This window comes from Saimiri boliviensis, chromosome 5 (assembly GCF_048565385.1).
Source record: "Saimiri boliviensis isolate mSaiBol1 chromosome 5, mSaiBol1.pri, whole genome shotgun sequence".
Lineage (NCBI taxonomy): Eukaryota > Metazoa > Chordata > Mammalia > Primates > Cebidae > Saimiri > Saimiri boliviensis.
In genome coordinates this window covers 95,379,608-95,401,252 of record NC_133453.1, presented here as the reverse complement: position 1 = coordinate 95,401,252, position 21,645 = coordinate 95,379,608, and the positions used below count along the sequence as shown (strand labels likewise).

The 21,645-nt window shown below is 36.2% G+C and overlaps 1 protein-coding gene across 1 annotated transcript in view; it reads left to right on the top strand.

Annotated features, from left to right (window-relative positions):
* The window catches only part of ARHGAP15 (Rho GTPase activating protein 15), a 645,891-nt gene that overhangs the window by 414,495 nt on the left and 209,751 nt on the right, over positions 1 to 21,645 (top strand). Inside the window, exon 11 of the mRNA XM_003921995.3 lies at positions 6,074 to 6,151. Within this exon, the coding sequence (XP_003922044.1) occupies positions 6,074 to 6,151 (78 nt within the window). The remainder of the gene's footprint in view (positions 1 to 6,073; positions 6,152 to 21,645) is intronic.

Below are 21,645 nucleotides of genomic sequence, written 5' to 3'. Positions count from 1 at the left end.
GAAAAATTACTGATTACTTACTTTTATGAATCAAGAAACTCTTAAAATTCAATCCAAGAAAGAATAATAATGGAATACAAGAAAAGGAGGGTAGTTGCTGACCTAGAGCCATGCTGTCTAAAACGGTCATTACCAGCCACCACATGTGGTTAAGTTACTCAAAGCTAAATAAAATAAAATTCAGTCCCTCAGTTGTATTAACCACATTTCAAGTGGTTAATGTTCTCGGTAGCCAGTCCTATGTGGCCAGTGAATGCTGGTTTGGACAGCAAAGGCATAGAACATTTCTGTCATTGCAGAAACTTTTACTGGGCAGCACTTAATTTGAAGAAATGAAGAAACCTAGAAAGGAAGACGAGGACACATTAAGTCTTAACACTCGGGGGATCTCCTTTGTGAAACTGAATGTTAATGTTAAACCCAATCACACTCCCTTTTTAAAAATGGTAGCCTGGGTAACAAGAGCGAAACTCCGTCTCAAAAAAAAAAAAAAAAAATGGTGACTAATATTAACCCATACATAAGTCACAAAACAGTTATAAAAAACAAAACGCCCCAACTTTTAAGAATATAAACAATAAAAGCATAAAGAATAAAACTGGGAAGTGGTGGAGAGAAGAAGTAAGAATAAATATACTACTTTATCTTTCATAGCTCAGAAATAATTTGATACATTAAGATATAGAAATAGGCAAATCAATGAAGAGAAAGGGCATATAGACAAATGGTAGGAACTATGAATGCACTAAGCTCTTTATATTCTGAGAGGTCAATAAATCACATTCAAAGTTAATAAATTAATAAGCAGAAATATGACATATTAACCTTAAGTAACAAAAAGAATGAAAATAGGACTTTTCTTTTTGAGACGGGACCTCACTCTGTTTCCCAGGCTGGAGTGCAGTGTTATGATCAAGGCCCACTGCTGCCTCAACTTCTGGATTCAAGTGATTCTCCTACCTCAGCTTCCTAAGTAGCTGGGACCACAGGCGTATGCCACCAAGCCAGGCTAATTTTTAAAATTATTTTGTGAAGATAGCATTTCACTATGCAGCCCAGGCTGGTCTTGGATTCCTGGCCTCTAGTGATCCTCCTGCCTTGGCCTCCCAAAGTGTTGAGATTATAGGTATGAGCCACTGAACCTGGCCTAAAATAGAACTGTTAACAATGACTATCTTCAGAAAGCATGTTGGGGCACCTACTGTACTTAGTTCTGACTGTATATTGTTCTAATGATTTAATTTTGTTTTTTATTTTTTAACCATAGAAGTATAGCCAAAAAAAAACCCTGCATATATATTTTAGAATGTTTTTTATGAAGTTATATAGTTACCCTGTAGAATAAAATTATTCATGTTTGAAAATCAAAATTCTGCCATTTCCTAAGAGAATCATTTTTAGAAAATAGCAAGGCTATTGCAAGATGGGCATCTCATAAGAAATTAACAATAATTGAATAAAGATGGCAGGTGGGTACAAAATAAACACCAGCCACTGAGTTGAAAGATAGATTAAAGTTTTAAATTATATCCTGTACTCTCAGTCATTGAATTTAAAGTGTGTGAACAAATAAGCTAGAAAAACAATGTTGGAAACATTTCAACTTGAGGAGGGATAGGTCTGAATGGCACCAGAACTTCTCATGCTTAGCTCAGAACCCAAGTAGAACTTTGGAAGGACCGAGAGAGAAATGTGCAGAGACTGAAGGTAATCTGAGTGTTTCTGTGCTCAAAGGTTTTTGCTGTAGGGAGAAGCCAGAAGTGCAAAGTATTGCAAGAATGACTTTTTTTTGTGGTAGCTCTGGCCTCCTAGGAATTAGGAAGTGCTGTAAATCTCAGGAGAGGGACTGTTTGTGCAAAATTCCCAACCCACATTTGCAGACTGCAGAGGATCAGATGCATTTTGTTATGGATCAGAAAAACAAGCAGGCTTTGGGGGGGGCACACCACTCACCCAGGCTCAAACTCCACATCTGTGTGGTTTGTCCATCATTCGGGCTACCAAAAATGCTACCTAAACCAGTTTTTGAGTATTTTTAACAGACTCATCTGCATTGTCAAAAACTGCCATATTTTGGCAGATAAGCCAGTCAACTCTGGACAGAGTGTTGGTCTTAGATTTCTTTTTACAAAGTGGCTAAGATTTATGGTGGGAATTACTCATGACAGCTGCATTCTTTCCACTGAGCTTAGACCCACCATTTGGTCTGATAACTCCTAATTGTGTGTCTATCCTACTCTAAGCTTCTTCAGAATAAATGGGGGAGGGGGTGGGAAGACTTTTAAAAATCCCCTACAGCAATACCCAGAGATTTCTGCCAACAGTAAACACTATTTTGAAATATAAGGTCAGCTGATGATGAACAAATAAACGATATTTCAGTGAATGTGGATTTCTTCAGAGAATTGTTTGCTGCTACTGTTAATGCCAGTCTGATTTTAAAAAGAAAAATGACTTAGTTTTATCATGTTCCCAAAGTATTTTTAGCATAACAGGCAAAATTCTTGTCTGCATTTACAGTCATGTTATTTTCTTGAAAGGGGTACCTCTCTAAGCGATTTTTGACCAACCTTCTCCAAAGCACAAAAAAGTTACCTTGAAGACATTGCTCATTTAAAAATCATACAAAGTCTAATTATATTTCCAAAATAAGTAGTTTGCAATCCAGCAAGAATAATGTCTTGAAAAGGATGTCCAAATCCACCAATTTACATTGGTTTGGTTTGGCATAACTTTCAAAGTTCTTGGAGTAAAAGGAGGATGGCACGTGAATAATTGTAATTTACGTAATAGTCCTAGGACTTCAGGTTTGCCGTTCTGTGAGCCATTCTGGGGAATGCTAATCAACTTCAAGACTGGACCTATATAATTTATAACTGTTAAAATTCACTGATATGTTCCAGATTATTTTGCAAAATGTAATACCCTCCTTTTTAATATGTGCTTTGTCATTTTAACTCTATTTATGTAATTTAAAAAGTATGATAGCCGGAAAGCATGAGCCATTCAAAGCAGGAGCCACTAATGTCAGAGATCATTATCGTTCACAAGATATATAGTGTTGATATCTTTGAATCTGAAGAGCTTGGAAGTTGTGTCAAAATAGATTCATATTGCATCTAATATGTTTTGTTTTACTCCTTTTTTCTTTCTGGTTTCTATCTTCAGCCACAAAGCAGTTTCTCTGCTGTGACTCAGGTCTACAGCCCCAGTGGTGGTGCAGCTCTGATTTATCCTCCCTGTCTCCATCAACCGTGCGCTCTCCTTTTATGCCAAAAGAAAGTTGCATGATTACTTTAGGATGAGGCTGCTTTCTTTAAATGATATACTGCTTTCCAATTGCTCATATGTAATATGTCCAATCCATACTGCTTTTTCAAATGGTTTTGATGACTGGACTTAAAAATAAATGTTACAGAAATTTATGGAAGAGAAAGGAAAGCACTTCTTACATTATAACTCTAAGAGAAAAAGAAAGTTTTGAATACACGAAATTTCAGCAGTTAAAAACCAGTTTACAACTCTATGCATTCCAATAGCATGTATAATAATATTTGAAAAGGAAGAGTGCTAACTTCAAAATAGACATGCACTTGAATTTACACCATGTATAGAGAAGTAGGCATATTCAAGTGAGCATTAAAAAATAAAAAAAAAATGCAGTGAGGATTAAGTCCCTTATTTGCAGTTAAATTTTGAGGTTCAAATAATTTTATTTATAATCAACCTCTGATAAGCGTCTAGCTAATTAGCAAAAAAAACTTAATTTTTAAAAATATACATTCTCATTTTTATTGTAATAGTCATATTTCATCTTTAATCATTATTGCAAATAGGATGATTCAATTGATTCTTTAAAAAGCATATTAGAATTTCTCATTTACAGAACCAAGACCCATGTATTCCATTGATGTTTCTATTTTCTAAAATATTCTTTTTCTCTAAATTCCTTAAAATCAATTGATAATCCATGGGAAAAAATCAGAGCCACATTCATTTGATAAAACTTTGTTTGTGGTGGCAGGCATCAAAGTGACTTTATTCACCACTCATGGTTCTGATGACATTTGTCTACTTCCAAATCGAAAACTCTCCTCAAAAGTCCCAAGCATATCATCATGAACATTTTTGTGTAAACACTTTAGGGCCTCTGAGGGTGATTTTAGAGAAGAATTTTAAAATAATTTCCTCAGTAGCTGTATGTTCAAAAAATTAAGAAAGAAAACTTTGAGAAAGACACACCTGAATGTACAATTTTTAACATTTTAAAATCTATCACCTTATTTAAAATTTCATAGGTTAAAACTAAGTACCAAACAGCATCTAATGACAAATGAAAAAAAAAACTGATTAATAAGTTTTTTATAAATTACTCTTTTATCATTCTGGGTGTAAGTACGTGAACTTAAGACCAAAATGGACCAATACTAAAGCTAAGAATTAAATATTAGAAAAATTTTAATTAGGACTATTATCACATTTAAGCTGTCAAGCAGAAATTGTACTTTAAAACAAACAAACTGGAGTAGACTTAGCTTAATGGAGGTATTTTGTGCATCACAAGGAAAAAATATATTTAATTTTTACAAATATATATGTCTTACAAACTTTCACCACTGGCTAACTGGTATCCAGCTTCACCCAGTTCCTTACAATTTATAGTTCTCAGGAAGAGACAGAGTCTCTGTAATTTCCTAGATTATTCTAAAACCATAAACTCACATGAATTAATACATGTGTTAATAGCTATTGCATTTTATTGCCATTATCTCAAGTTACCCTATATTTTATTACATGGAAGAGTGAAAACTATAGTGAATGATTGTCCTAAATTGTGCTATTATTACCAATGTTATAAGTTATGTTATTCTACCATAACCTCCCAGTGAAATATTTTCCATAATGGCAGAATGGTTCCTAATATAAAGTGTATAAAAATGTAAAGATGGTAAAGCAATAAATGAGCTAATTTTATGTCAGTAAAGAGCTTTGGAAAGCCTTTATTCTGTTATATTATGGCAATAATTTCTACCAATATATTTAATACTACTGTGAATTACAATGGATATCCATGATGCTGTATCACCTCCATAGAGCAACTGTTGCGATAAGACCTCTGCATCTGCTGGCAATCTCACCTAGGTCTCTCTGAGTGCCCAGAGAATATGCACTTTTGACATTACAATTATGTTGTCAGCATTTTTAGGTACTATAGTTTTTGACTAAGTGTTTCCCTTTTCATTTTCCTGTTTCTTCATTGTCCTCATAATGTGGTCATGAAAATGACTAGATTCCATAAATAGATGTGTGGAAAACAAGTGAATGATTATTGAAATTCAATTCCAGGATAAGTTATTTTAAATTACAGATGACCAGTTCTGAAATAATCTGAAACTCGTTTTACCATTTTGCCAAAGATTATTTTTCTCTCCAAAGTGATGCACCCCATTACCTATAATATACTAGCATTATATCTGTAATATAATTTTTATGCTTTAGTTTCAATTAATCAGACCAAAATATGTTATTCTATAGAGATCACAGAAAAACAAGAATAGAATAAAGTAGAATAGAATAGAATAGAAATGGAGAGAAGAAAAGGAGCTGGGGGGAGAAGAGGGAGGAAAGAAGAGAGACAGAAAGGCAGGGAGACAGTAAGTCAGGCCAGTAGCAAATGTCTCACAAATGTGTTGAGTTATTTTACTTTGTAAAAAAAAGGGCAATAATATACAAATGCCTGGATGTTCCTCCCACCATCCAGTTTGATTCCTATTTTTTCACTGGAAATGAATTTTAAATATACAATGTAATCCCATTCTGCCTACTGCTCCTTTGTGCCTTAATTAGGCTCAAATTTATGATGATAATTTTAATTATAACGGAATACCATGATTACTTTATTGGGATTAAAATGTTGAAGATTGCATAGTTTAGAATGTAGAAATTACTTTTCTCTGAGAAGAGATATTTGATGTTATTCTTGTTTTCATAGTTTTTTTTTCTTTTTTTTTTTTTAATTTTACCATCTCAGTTCTTACATGTGCCAATATAAAATATGCCCTTTTGTTTTCAGGTCTAGATGTTGATGGAATATATCGAGTTAGTGGCAATCTGGCAACAATACAAAAGTTAAGATTTATCATCAACCAAGGTAGGTGATTTCCACTTCAGACATTTATTTCAACAGTTTCATATCTAACAATATTTCAGACTCTGTGCTGCAGGTACTATGAATAAATAATAATAAAACTAACAGGAGAAAAAGAGTGGAAGAAATTAAAAAAATATTATCAGAAAAATAAAGGATAACCAACCAGTTTATCTAGAAATGAATAGAATATATAGAGGGACAAATTAATAGTTTATGTAAAATAAATAATGAAGGGAACATGTTAAAGTAAAAATGGAGGAAAGAACAGAAAAAGTAAAAGAAAGAAAAATAACCCAGATTCAAAAAACGTTACTGGCTTATAATGGACACTTACTATATGTTGATAAATGAAAGAATGAATGATGGAAAATGTAAAAGTCAAAATAATGGATATTAGAAAAACATAATAGGTAACAAAAAAATAAATTAGAAAGTGTATATGCCATCAAAGAGTTGTAAATTAAAGCAATGAGATGCCATTACACACCTGTTAGAATGGCTAAAATACCAACAATTCCAAATGCAGGCAAAGATGTGGAGCAAAAGGACTCTTCTTCATTGCTGGTGGAAATGCAAAATGATTCAGTCACTTTGGAAGACGATTTGGCAGTTTCTTATGAAAATAATCGTATTCTTATTGTATGATCGAGTACTTCTTGATACTTACCCAAATGAGGTTAAAAACTCATGTACACACAAAAACCTACACACAAATATCTACAGCAGCTTTGTTCATAATTGGCAAAATGAGAATGCAACTAAGATATCCTTCAATAGGTGCAAGGACAAACAAACCATAATACATCCATACAATGGAATATTATTCAGAGATAAAAAGAAATGAGCTTTCAAGCCATGAAAAGACTTAGAGGAATTTAAATGCATATTGCTGAGTAAAAGAAACCAGTGTGAAAATGTGTGATTCCAACAATATAACATTCTGGGAGAAGGAAAACTACAGACAGTAAAAGATCAGTGGAAGCAGCGGGAGAGGTTTGGGGGAAAGGGAGAGATGAATAGATGAGCACGGGGGATTTTGTGGGCAGTCAAACATTTCTGTATGATGCTCAAATTATGCGTACATGTCATTACATATTTGTTAAAACCCATAAAATGCAATGCAAAGAGTGAATCCTTGTGTAAATCATAATATTTAGTTAAGGCATCGAAGTTGGCTTATCAATTGTAACAATCTATCCCATTAATACAAGATGTTATTAATAGAGAAAACTTTTGGAAGGGTGAAGAGATATATGGTAATCCTCTATACTTTCTACTCAATTTTTCTGTAAACTTTAAACTGCTCTTTAAAAAAATATGTTAATTAGAAAAACAAAAAAAAATAGCAAACGAAAAACGAAGACCAAAACATCTTAAGTTCGTGTTATACACAACTCCTAGGTTTTTAGATTTTAAAATCATACAGATAGGGTATAACATAGACTTACTCCTCGTATCCTTGGCATCTTAACCTCCCTGTGCCTCTGTTACCTATCAGGAAAAACAGTGAGAGGATGCCTTGGAAACATTTGGGAGAATTGAATTGGATAGCATTTGTGGCACTGCCTTAGGAATGTGACAGACTTAGATTAGTTTTCCTTTCACTTAAAAACAGTCAATAGTGTCTTCAAAAGAACTCCAAATCCTTGTACTCTAGCTTCCCACTTAGCTTCTATAATAGCTGGCTTCAGGTCCTCTGAATGTTTTTCATTATACATCTATTTAATATATAAACTGTACTCCCACATTTACATACTGTTGTGTTTTTTAATGTCTTTGCATATGCTCTTCCCTTTACTTTCAATATCCTCCTCTCTTCCTTCCCATCCCACATACACAAGCTTCCAGTCTGGAAGATTTCTTCTTTTTTTTTTTTTTTTTTGTCAGGGCCCAGATTATAGTAATTTCATTCAAGAATCCTCCAGTCAGATTTCTTTTCTGTTCCCCTTACACTGGGTAGCTGAATTTACAGTAGTACATTCACTTCTAACTTTTAAAATTCCATCTATTATAAGACCCATAGATTTAATGCCAACTTTTGGAAAGGATATAATCAAATGTACTCAGTGATTGTATTTCAGAAACATTAAAATTTGTAAGTCTTGGAATCAAAAAATAGGATACTGGCTGAAATGTCTCTCTCTTTCACAAATCTCTGAGAAGGTAGGACTTGAATCATCTTTGTATCTTTTCCCATTAACCAGTTCTAGCCTTGGTGTTTTCATACAAGGAGTTCCTCATACAGGGAGTTTTTAATTAATATTTGTTGAACAATGTGTGTGGGTGTTGCAGGTAGAAGTATTAAAACTGGAAAGCATTCAATTCTCCAGCAATTCAACTTGGGTTGAACCAGTCTGTTAAATGTTGATTGCGATACTTTTGGCCAATTGCCACATGACTCTTGTTTCTAAGAATCTCTGTAACTGAGAATCTCCACAGCTCTGCTTGTTCACTAATGCAATTCTTTGTCTTTCACAATTACTCTCTTTTCTGGGCAAACACAGAACTAAACTTTACCTCATTTATTTATATTATTTCCATTTAACTGAATCAGAGTGCCCCCTCTGTGGGTAAAATTTGGATAAAATAGCCCTAGCCTCATATTCATTCTAGTTTATAATCAGCTAAAATCATTCTTATAATATATTTCATGCTGAAACGATATCCTGATTGGGATCCTAGACAGCTGGGCAACACATTTCTTCTACAAAGAAGAAATCTCAAAACAGAAGCCATGCTAGAAACAAACACTAGTTGCATTTCCTGCCTTTACAAGAAATATGCTCAGCAGTTTGAAAAGGCAAAGAAAAAAAATCTGCAATGAAAATATGAAATCTGTCCATCTCGTCTTTTGCAATCCAAACTTCGGCATCCTCTGAGGCTATGTAAGTGCTCATATTTCCATGAGAATTGACAATGTAAAGCTGGACAGAGGCCTGAGTTGGTATCTGGTAGCACAGAATTGTCAGTCAACTGTCTCCCTGGTTTATAGCACTGTCAGAATATAACACACTCAACACAAATTATGCTACATTAGGACCTTTGATACTGGTAACTTTGTCCAAGTTGTGCTATGGAGTTTTTTGAATTAGATAATAAGTAAAATGCATATACCATCCCCTTTCAAAATTTGCTAATTAGATTATCAATTGAATGCATTTTCTGGACTGGCCCTACAACCTTGTTGCTAATGCCATACCTTTCTCTCCATCTGGACGAGGACTCTCATCGTAGAGCTGACTTGAAAATAATCAGTGCTGGGTTCAAAGGGATCATATGTGTACATGTGGCCCTCTCTGTATGTGTCTAAAAATATAAGATGGCAATGCAGAGAAAATTCCATGAAAAGTATAAAGTGCTCTGTAAAAGCAATGCATCCTTTTTTGAAGTCTATGATGAAACATAAAAGATGTTTGGCATACCTGCCTTGTATTAACACATTTTATTCCCTCTTTATTCACCTTGCACATGTTTCTTTTCTAGAAGGCTCTAAATAAACATTTTTAAACAAGCCCCGCCCACTGTTAGACTAGACAAATAACTTACTTTTGAGATTTTCAAGATAGATGAATTGCAATTTATGTATTTCACTAACTTTCTTGAATGCTATAATCATCCGCAATTCTAAATACACCAGTTGAATGATTCAATTTGTTTTGGTTTTCTGTTTGACTCACTAAATCAGTGGGAATTAGATACCCTTATTATATTTCCAGATCAGATGACATGCAAGTTATATTCAAAGTGTTCACTTTTGAAAAGCATTTCCTAATTATAACTAGTAATGATGATAATAGTAATTATTATCATAAAAGTAAGCAGCATTTTTATAATTTATTATGTGCTAGGCATTGTACTAAGTACTTTATTTACATAATTTAATCCTTTCTTCCATCCCAAAGAGTAGGCGCTATTACTACTCCCATTTTTACAGATGCAAAAACTGAGGTTCAGATATTAATATCCTAATGTCATATAACATCTAGATAAAGGAGCTAAGACTAGATCCCAGATCTGTCTGACTCAGAGTCTATGCTGCAAACCACTGCCATTATTCTGCATTTCCAATTTATCACCTGTTGATTATATCTTTATAAAAGCAGAGCTTAGTCTTTATATGCTACACAGGCTCATTGGTGACTTTCCTTTATACCCTGCCTCTTGGTTTTGGTAAGTGATGAGTATTACCATTGCAGTTTTGCTAAAATTGTTCAAGAGATGCTTGGAAAAACTCCAAACATCACAGTTATGGATAAGCCTGGCATTGACATTCTCGATAGGGCTTTATGTATCTATGTTTGGCCCAAGAAACTACTATAACACGCTATTCTATTGTAGCCTTTGTGAAAGGGATGGAGGATTCTCGATTTACTAGGCTGTTGGTGTGTTTGTAAGCAGTGCTCTGCCCTGTTTGTTGAATTTGGTGACAGCTTTCAGTGACATTTTGCTGATACAGCTCTTCTGCTCTGTGAATACATCCCCCAAAGAAAACTGGTCTATGACCTTAGATGTCAAGCTGTCATCAGCCTGTGACATTGCGTTGATTCTTCAGAATGATCTGTGACCTCCTTACAGTTTTCTTGCATGGGCGATACTTTGCAAAGGACAGACTTCAGCATGGAAGATGCTGCATGTCTTGAGAACTTTTGACAGAAAGTCTTGGAACTTCCCCCAGGCTAAATTCCCCCTCCTTCCCACATTGACACTTGGGTTTGAGCTGCCCAACTATGCCTTAGGCTTATTGCCCAAACTACAGATTCAGTTCACACTCACTTGGTATTACTTAGACATCCTCTTTCACCCTTTAAAAAAGGGACAAGAGAGATTGGCATTCTTTTTGGAAAAAGCTAGCTATGAACATTCCCAAGTCCATGAGCCAGTGGGAGAGCTATGAAGCATTGCGGGAAGAACTGACTGGGAATTTTCCAGAGGGTTGTCTTAGTACACAATTACGAACATTCCCTCTGTTTTCCTGAACTGAAGGAAATTACTTCTTACCAGGATTTTAGACACGTTCCTTTTTTTCTTTTTTTTCTTTTCTTTTCTTTTCTTTCTTTTTTTTTTTTTTTAAGACGGAGTCTCATTCTGTCACCCAGCCTGCTGGGAAGTGGAGAGATCTCACGTTGTTGCAACTTCTGCCTCTGGGGTTCAAGCAATTCTCCTGCCTCAGCCTCCAGAGTAGCTGAACTACAGGCATATGCCACTATGCTCGGCTAATTGTATTTTTAGTAGAGATGGGGTTTCACCATGTCTCAAACTCCTGACCTCAAGTGATCTGCCGCCTCGGCCTCCCAAAGTGCTGGGATTACAGGAGTGAGCCACCACGACCGGCCGACATGTTTTTCATTTATAGAAACAAAATTTAAAGAAAAACTCTTAAGGACAACCTTCTCTACTTTTTCAAACAAGGAGGGACAAAATATGCAAATTCTATAAATCTACATGACCAATAATCTTGTTTGAGTGTGTGTTTGTGAGCACACACATGTGTGCATTTGCTGTTGTAAATGAGAGAATTTTTTCCATTAATTTATAGTCTTGTAATTGTAGATATTTTTATCTACCCAGACTTTACTGGCATAATCAAATTAGATATTGGCTTAAAGAGATGGATGTGCTTAGTTTGAACATGCTAAGAATAAGCTCCATTTAAAACCAACTACTAGAAAAATAATTTTGTTTACCAACTGTACCTAAACTACTTTTATATAGATTTGTACCTTAAAGCAAAGGCAAGCATTAACTTTAGTAGCTATCCCTGTGCTTTTCATATTGTTCACAGCACCAAAAATTGAATAAAAGAGAGAGAAAGAGAGAAAGGGAGAAAGAATGTGAACAATTGGCAGTTTCATCATGAAATAAGCAATTGGATGAAACAGAAAAAGATCTAAAAAAGGATTTCAAATTTCTGTTCTTATAAAATAGCCCTTGTATCAAGTCCATTCATTTTTCTATTAAGTAAGTTTATATTGCCCTCTTATATTTTTAAAACGAGGTATTTCTTTAAGCCTACTCTACTCTCACCGCCAACCACAGCAACAACAAAACAAACTGTGTTACATGCTTTATTCCAATCCGCAGGGTGGTTTTTTAGTAAGTTGAATCATTGATATTGCACCTTTTTGGCTTTCATGTGACAAGATTATCTTTTAACAATGATTTATTTTTCCCATTAAAGTTGAAAAGATCACTTGATCATAAAAGAGCCAGACCCTAACATCGTTCAGGGCTTTGGAAACTTTCTTAGACCTCATTTTTCAGCTACACTGAGCAAGGGAGCTCAAAGACTATTGATGAAGCATGTATTGTTTTCTAGCTGCTTAAGAAAATGTATTGGCATTAATAAATAATGCTGAACACAGAGGTCAAAACAATAAGTTATTCATGTTCATGCACATGCACATTTATATATTTTCTGGTTTTTATATTCCAAAAGTAAGCGTATGAATCCTGTTAGTCTCCAAGGCACACAAATCCTGGCTGCTTATTTTAAACCAAAACTATACCACACATTTATTGTGGATTGTATTTTCTAATTAATTACATACCAAGCAATAAGGAACTGACATAATGGGGGTGTAAAATGAAGGCAGGAGCATCTAATGGAGAAAAGTACTAGGTGAATTTGAAGGATTGACCTCTTTATCTTGATTCTGAACTATCTGTAAGCCTAATAGAAACTATTTTAACCCCTTTAAATCACAAACTCTTTATTTCAAAAATGGGAATAATAATGAAAATATGAGGACTTTAAAAACTGAATCAGCCAGGGGATAGTTATTAACTTTAATTAAGATGACAAGTAGATAGGTGAAATAGGATAAATATTATATTTTCTTACTAATGACATATATAATTTATAATCAAATATGGTTTTTGCCTTCCACATGATTGAATTTTCTTGATGATAATTGGAAGAAAAACAAAATACAACTTTGGAACCTCTTTACTATCCAGTGATTGAAATCATTGCTAGCCAAAGTCATAGGCCTTCAGAATTATTGTATACAAAAGAGAAAATTTCATATTGTCAATATGTTTTGAAGATGTCCTAAATTGCAAAGAATAGCTTCACATTCATTGGAGAAGGAAAGTGAAATCTAATGAAATTTTAGCTATTAATTCAGTTGTGGCTTTTCTATTATATAGAAATTAAATTAGTCAGAGCTATGTAACTACTAATCCCCAAGACAAACCCGTAAGACACTTACAAAATTCCATCATGATCATGATCATCATCCTCATCACAAATCATTGCCATAACCATCGTAGTTATTAAAAGCTTCATAGAAAAACCATGCTTACTTCTGCTATAACAATGCTCTGTAACACTGGTTCCCAGCCTTGATTGCATATCAGAATTGTATTGTATATCTCCTGCTGCCTAACCGCATTACTGCCAACTTAGCTACCTAAAGCAATACAGATTTATTATCTCACAGTTTCTGTGGGTCAGAGTCTGGGCACAGCTTAGCTGAATCCTCTGCAAGGCTGCAATCAAGGTGTCAGCCATAGGTGGGTTCTCATCTAGAGGCTCAACTGAGGATAGGTCTGCTTCCAGGTTCACATGGTCATTGGCAGGATTGAGTTCCTTGGGGGTTGTTGGATTGAAGGCCTCAATCCATCATTGGTTGTTGGCCAAAAGCCTTATGGACCATCTCCACTACATGGCAGCTTCTTTCACCAAAGCAGCAAGAGAGAGATGATTAGTAAAGCAGAAGTTATGATCCCATGTAACATAATCATGAAGGTTACATCCCGTCACCTTTGTTACCTACTGTTGGTTAGAAGTAATTCGTGGTTCCCATCTTACATCCTAAAAGAGGGGGTTATACGAGGTATAAACTCAAGAAAGGGTGGGATAATTGGGGGACATCTTAGAATCTGAATGCCATAAGAATCAACTGGTAAACTTTTCAAAAATAAATACTTTTGAAGCTCATTCATTAAAATCTCCAATGTAAAAGTCTACAGTTTGAGCTGTAAGTAAGTATTTTAAAAGAAAAACTCCCCAGATTAGTAGAGTCCATAGCCAGGTTTGGAAACCCCCCTGCACAACCACAAGCTAGTTTTATTCCGGTTCTCTAGCGGAGACATGACTTACCAAGACATAACATATACAAGATTTGCATTTGAAAAAAGCAGAAATAGACCACAAATGCCTGTTTTGATAACCAATTTTCTAGTGAAGGGAAGTCTTCTCTTTGGCAATTGATTAATAATTTTCACAAACTTTTATGAACTGTATCATTATATAACTAAAACTATGATGAATATATTATATATGTTGTTAGTATGATTAAAATTACATGTTTTACCATAACAATCATTTTCCAAGTTTGTGAGTTCTGAAATAAATGAAAATAAAAGGTGCTTTACTTAATCATTCGCTAACAAAACGAAGGGGTAAATAATATTTAAAAAATAGAATACAATTATGTCATTGCTGATAATAGGAGCATTTAATTGAGACTCTACTACATGACAGATACTCAAAAGTATCTCTGACCCTTATAAAAGTTTGCAAGTTAGATAAACTTTCTTATTCACATTCTTCACATAGAAAATCATATTTCAGAAAAATTAAGTAACTCTTCTAAGGCCACAAAATTAATACAGTATTGAAGCCAGAAAGTGAACCTATTTTAAACTTAACTCCCAAAAACATATTGCCTGGTGGCTGGATTCAGTTTATCATGGGGAAGGGGGCAGAGAGACATTATCATCTTTTTAACATTAAGGAATCCCAAATCACTTATTCTCATTATAATACTGTATTTTCCAGGTGTTCAGCCTGTGGGACCCTTTATAAGAAAAAAATCCATTTTTAATTACTCCTTTAATAAATAACCCCCAAATGCTTTGGGGATTATCAAGAGTAGGAAACTTGATTCATTTTTTTATCTCCAGCATAGCAAAGTGCCTGCCACTTTGAATGTATGAAATAAAGGTTTGCTTCTACAAAATAAAATAAGAGAATGATGAACATATAATACAAACCAACTCTGTATAAAATAACTTCATTAATACATTATGTTAGGTTCCATTTTCTCAGCAAAGAAAACTCAAGTTATGTTTTACATTATATTTTCTCCCAGATGCCAATAAATTAGCACTTAATTTTAGAGTGGATAAAAGACATGAATGGGGGATCCTATATCCCCATTTTCTGTCTCAACAAAACAAAACTTGAAGCAAGATAACTTACTGTCCCTCAACATAGTATGTTACTAGCAATTGAACATGTCAGGCGTGATATTGGAAATAGTGGCATAACCTGGCATGCCATCTTAGCCCTCTAAAATGTTGGGAATGACTATTTAGGGTTGGATAAATGGCAATGAAACCATACTGCTCTTGCTAACCCCTAGGCCCTGAATTTTGAAAGTATGTCTTTTGTTTTTGTTTTCACACAAGGATCCCTGTTGCTGGTAATTACAGCTTTAGTGACTCACATATATTTATATAGCACCTCTTTTCCAAGGTGCCCCATGTACTTTGGAAACATTTCCTAAGGAAAGTGTGCTGTAGGAAAAAAAGTATTCTCATCTTCTTAAAGCTGTTCCTGAAAAGGAAAGTAACAGTTGCAGAGATGGGAAGAAATTTTTTTTCAGGTCCCCGAGCACAACGTGAAGATAAATATTCAAAGTTAACAAATGCAGGGCTAAAGCAAGATTCAAACTAAGGTCTGAATGACTTAGAGCCATACAGATTTTATTATGCTCTCCCGTATATGGACCCATTGGAGAAATGGTAGCAGATAGCCTTACCTGCTCCTCTCCCTCTGAGGGTCCCAGTGCAGCAGGATTAATATGGAAAGGAGAGATGAGCTCCATAAAATAAGGTTTTAGCTTTTACATCATTCATTTGACAGATGCTTGAAGAGCTCCTACTAGGTGCCAGGCAGTATGTGGAACACCAGAAATATAGCAGTGAATAGGACAAGTGACCTTTCCTTTCACATGGAGCCTCCATGTGCATGAACTTTGTAATCTATCACCTAAGAACCCTGATGATGGGTTCAGCGTGAATTCATGAGAAAATGCTAGGATCTGCAGGCATCCGAGATCTGCTCCCTCCTCTCTCTCTCTGACTTCACTGTGTAGCTCTCCCTCGTTCTCAATATTTTCAACCACCACGGCTTCCTTTTTTCCTCAGATTCATCAAGCTCATCCTTTTCCTGGGGCTTTTGCCTTTCCTCCTGTGCACCAGAATTAAGTTTCTTGCAGAGCCCCACAAGATGCCCTCCTCTCCACAGTCAGGTCACATGCTCCGGAAGCCCTTCCCTGAAGAACACGTCTGAGACCTGCCTTCATTGTACCAACCCAGTCACTATCTTTCCCAGTACTGTGTTTAACTTTCTTCAGAGCACATGCTATCTACAACTGCCTTGCTGCTTTATCCATCACCTCAGTGCCTGCCTTCCTCCTCTACACTTGTGGCATCTATGTAAGCAAGACCTTCCCTGTCTTGGTCTCCTCAGTATCCCCAGCTCTTACTGTGCCTTCAAATAAAAGCTTTTTGGATATGAATTAATCTAACAAACAAGTGCATTAATGAGTTGTGTTGGGCCACCAGCAAAGGCTAGGCTCTGATCAGAAAGTAGCCTTTAGCTCTCAGGACCACAACCTAGACCCAGGAAAACATACAACCTCAAAAAAATATCTTGAGAATTTGAGAGTTACTGTCCAATCAGTCCAGCAAAAGATGTTCCTCTTCCCAACTCTCATCTCGCACCTCCACCTGAACTCACCATCTGCCAGCCCAATGGAGTACATTGGAAAGACTCGGGGGAGAAAGAGGAGGAAGCTGCCGGGCTTGGAAGATCAGAGCCAGCCCTGCCAGCTTGGTCCTTTAGTCCAAAAAAGATTGCCTAAACAATGGAGGGAACCCCAAGCCCAGATGATACTAAAGCCACATTTAGGGTCTTATGTGATTTGTGTGAATTTCTAATCCCTTTCAGTGAGGTGGTTTGTTGCCAAGTTCCTGTGAGCCCCATATCTCACCACACCTCATCTTCCATTTGCCAGAGAACACCTCTGGCTCAAATTACAAGTGAATGTTCTGGTCTTGCTATGGCTCCAATGAAGTAATATAAGCTGCAAAATATATTAGAATAATCAGGAAAGGAGGGAAATAAGCTAAGAATATAAAATAAGGCCTAAAACATTGGCCTAAAGGAAGACTTCAAATAGGAATTTATTCATTCAAAAGTATTTCTTGAAAACCTTTTATGAACCTGGCTCTCTTCTGGGTACCAAAGAGAGCCTAGGAACATCAGGCTCTGGTGGATCATCCATTTTGGTGTCAAGAAATACATAATAAACAAATATACAAGATGATTTCAGATTGTATCAGAAATTATAATCAAAGTTGTGATGTGATAAAGAATAACTGATGGGGACGGGTGAGGTCGCCTTGATTAGGTGACCTGAAAAGCTCTTTTTGAGGAGGAGCCATTTTAGTAGAGCTTTGATCTGATAGGAAGCAGGGAGCCATGGAGAGATGTGGGGAGAGAGCAAAGGAGGGAAACTGGTTCTGGGGAATGAGGGCTTCTGTGAGATCAGGACATGCAGAAGACCAGAGGGATGGGCAAAGCCAGGCCAGGTAGTCCTTGCCAGTTGAGATTAGAAGTTTGGCTTTTACTATAAGCTCAGTGGAAGGTCAGTGGGGTGTAGGGCAGCAGTAAGAAGAAAATTAGCTGAACTTATTTATGTATTGGTTTTGCAATTATTTCATTAGCTAAGAGAAGAATTAACTGTAGGGAGAAAGAGTAGATACAGGGGACCGATTAGAAGGTTGTTACAGTAATACAGTCAAGCTATAATAATGGTGGCTTACTTATATGAGGGAAACCTTCATATTCTATTTGGCTTATTTTCCATACGCCTTTTAAACCATTTCCTTTAAGCAATGAAGTGTAGAGAGAATAGTGGCCCAGGAGTTAGAAAGCCTAGGGCAATTTTCGTGTCACCTCTTAATAATTGTGTGATCTTGCCCAAGTCATTTAACTCCCTAGGTCAATTTTAGTATCTTTGAAGCAAGAATATCTTTTAAGATGAGTCAATCACATGAGATAATAAACCTATTACAGTGGAAAATGCTACACCATTTGGAAGTTATATCTAAATGTGTCCCTCACAACTATCCTAATAAAGACATCTATTGTAATATAATGAAGTATAACACTTTTTAAGGGAAAGAGTATTTTATAAAGAAAGGGCTTATCTCAGTTTCTTCTTGGATTATTTAAATGTCGCTCAAATTTTCCCTGGAACCTCCCCCTAAGCCCCAAGAATCACTCCTCATTTTAAATCCTATGTTTACAATTTTAACTATTCAATCTACAATAATCTCATATTGTGTGTGATGTTATATATCATTAGCAAAAATCACATGCTTATATCTTATCTACTCCACACACTAAACATTTCTGAAGGGCAGAGTTCCTGTCTTTTAAATCTGTCTCTCCTACTTTACTTAGAAGAATATCTTTCACTTGATGGAAGTGCTACACATTTTAATTTATTGATTGATTCCATCCACAATTGGACCATTCCTTTTATAAAGAAGGTGAGGCATTTTGCATATGCTAGAGATCAGTCTCAAAATGAACTATTCTTCTCTGTGTACTATTGAACTCAGTTCCAAAAACAATAGCAAGAAATACATAAAATGTTAGCGTTAGGTATTGGGGATTTTTTACTGTCTTCTTTTTTCAAAACTCTTTCCCAATTTCCTGCAATTTACACATATTTATTTTGAAAACAAATATTAGGAAAATAAATGTCTTGTTTCAAAGAATTAGGTCAATTCTTTTTTAACAGAAGTGAGTTTTCAAAGCATACCAAGAGAAAATCAGCATTTGAGTTCTCTAAAGCAGGGGTTTCCAACCCTCAGGCAAGGAACCAGTATAAGTCCCTGGCTTGTTAGGACCCTGGTGGCACAGTAGGGGTTGAGTGACAGGTGAGAGAGCATTACCGCCTGAGCACCGCCTCCTGTCAGATTAGCAGTGGCATTAGTTTGTCATAGGAGCACAAACCCTATTGCAAACTGTGCATGGGAGGGATCTAGGTTGCATGCTCTTAAGAGAATCTAATGCCTAATGATCTGTCATTGTCTCCTGTCACCCACAGATGGGACTTTTTAGTTGCAGGAAAATAAGCTTGAGGATCCCACTGATTCTACATTATGGTGAGCATGAAATAGTAATAGAAATGAAGTGCACAATCAATGGAATGTGCTTGGATCATCCTGAAACCATACTCCTCCCCTTACAATCTGTGGAAAAATTGTCTTCCACGAAACTGGTCCTTGGTACCAAAAAGGTTGGGGACCACTGCTCTAAAGCACTTGAAATGCTATCTCACTAAATCTTTGTAAGAAAGCTACCCACTTTATTGATGAACTGAAGTCCCTGTGAATTTAAATGAGTTGCTAAGAGTTGCATTTGTTCTTTCAGCTGAGATTTTTGAGAAGGCATTATGTGTTTCCTGGTAATCTAGAGAGAAGGTGGCATTAAAGCTAGGCCATGGTCTTCTACCATCCATGGGATTCTAAAAAGCGCATGGAATAATTCCCCTTAAATAGAAGCAGGTATTGGTGGCATCTGTCTTTCTGGCTGTTTTAACATCTTCTCATCCTTTATGCTTCTCCAGATTGTTTGTCTTTTTGTGGTTTCCTCACTCCTGGGCTACATTTTTTTGAGCAAGTCCCCTGCTCTCCTTTCTTGTTAGTCTGTGCATTTCATGTCTGGCAACCACAAGGGGCTCACTCACCATTCTCTGCTCAGGATGTTGGAATTCAATATCCTATCAGTCCCGGGGGCTGGAATATGCATGCATATTATTATTTGATAGGTCCCAGCAGAACAGTCTTTCAGAGCAAGATGCGCATCATCAGTGGTTTTGCTGAGGGATGAGCTCACCTCCTTGACACAGATCTTGGCATAAATCTTGACAAGAATTAGCTGCTTCTTCCACTGTGTTCCCATAGCACGTTGTACCTGTTTTTCAGTCCTGGTTTTAGTCTATTTCATATGCTACCTCTCTCCCTTTCCTGACTTTTAGATGCTGGAGAGTGAGCTATTTTTCAGTTTCATTTGGTGTCCTTCCTATGCCCATCATATGCCATGTTCATTGTAGGTTTTCAGCAAAACTGTGCCTGAAAGATCCTCTTATTTCTGGTTGTCAAAATACTCTGCATTACACTTCTACCTCATAAAGATCTACCTGGCATAAAATTACTACCCACCTCTATGTGCCTTTGGAGCCTTCATATCACCGCTGTCCTCACCCCTCACACCTGTGAGACACTGAGTCTTAAAAAGCCCACTTTCTCCACAGTCATACCACATGCACCCAGCCATCTACCCATTCCTCTCTCCCTTTCCTTTTCCCTTTCCCTGTTCTCAGCATTATCATCCCCATCTCTCGAGAGCCTGCTCTGACTTTCTAAGGTGATCATTTGTTAATCTGAGTCCAGTAGGTCATGCTCCCTGCTACTCCTGGGAATATAAGGTAAGAGACCTCATATCATCAGGCCAGTAGTGAGGATTTCAGGTCTCTACATAAGATGTATTCAACAGTAATGTGGACTCACCTCAAATCACACCACTTAGACAACTGTAAAGCCAGCATTTTTCTTTTTCTGACTCAAGAAATTTGTCTCTGTCATATGTTTGTTTTTACTTCTGAATTAATACAGCCATCCTGAATCCTAAATCCACGTGTAATTTCAGAGATCACTAGTCTCACTACTAATAGGTTACTTAGGAATCCTTCCTAATTTAAAAACTTTAAAATAGGCCGGGCGCGGTGGCTCATGCCTGTAATCCCAGCACTTTGGGAGGCCGAGGCGGGTGGATCACGAGGTCAAGAGATCGAGACCATCCTGGTCAACATGGTGAAACCCCATCTCTACTAAAAATACAAAAAATTAGCTGGGCATGGTGGCGCACACCAGTAGTCCCAGCTACTAGGGAGACTGAGGCAGGAGAATTGCTTGAACCCAAGAGGCAGAGGTTGCGGTGAGCCGAGATCGTGCCATGGCACTCCAGCCTGGGTAACAAGAGCGAAACTCCATCTCAAAAAAAAAACTTTAAAATATAAAACATACAACCAAAACACAAAAGGCCATATTGAGAACCATGCAAAGCCCTTTAAAAGTGGTAAAGGATACTAGCTAGATAAATTCAAATTTCTAGATTACAAAAATGGAAATTCACAAATTTTAACAAAATCCTCTAGATACCTTAACATCTGTTTCTTCATTAATTCCATCATGTGTGTTTATAGAAGAAACAATATTCAGGTACTTTTAATCTTACTGGGATAAGAAATGGAAATGCTAACTACAGTGCAGTTTCATGACTCAAAAGTCTGTAACTGGTATTAATGAACTTTTTAAAATGCTCATTTTAATGCTTACTCCAACAGAAAGATGCCTTAAAACAAAACCTCACATTTCTTATCTGCTAAAAGCAATGTGTTTTG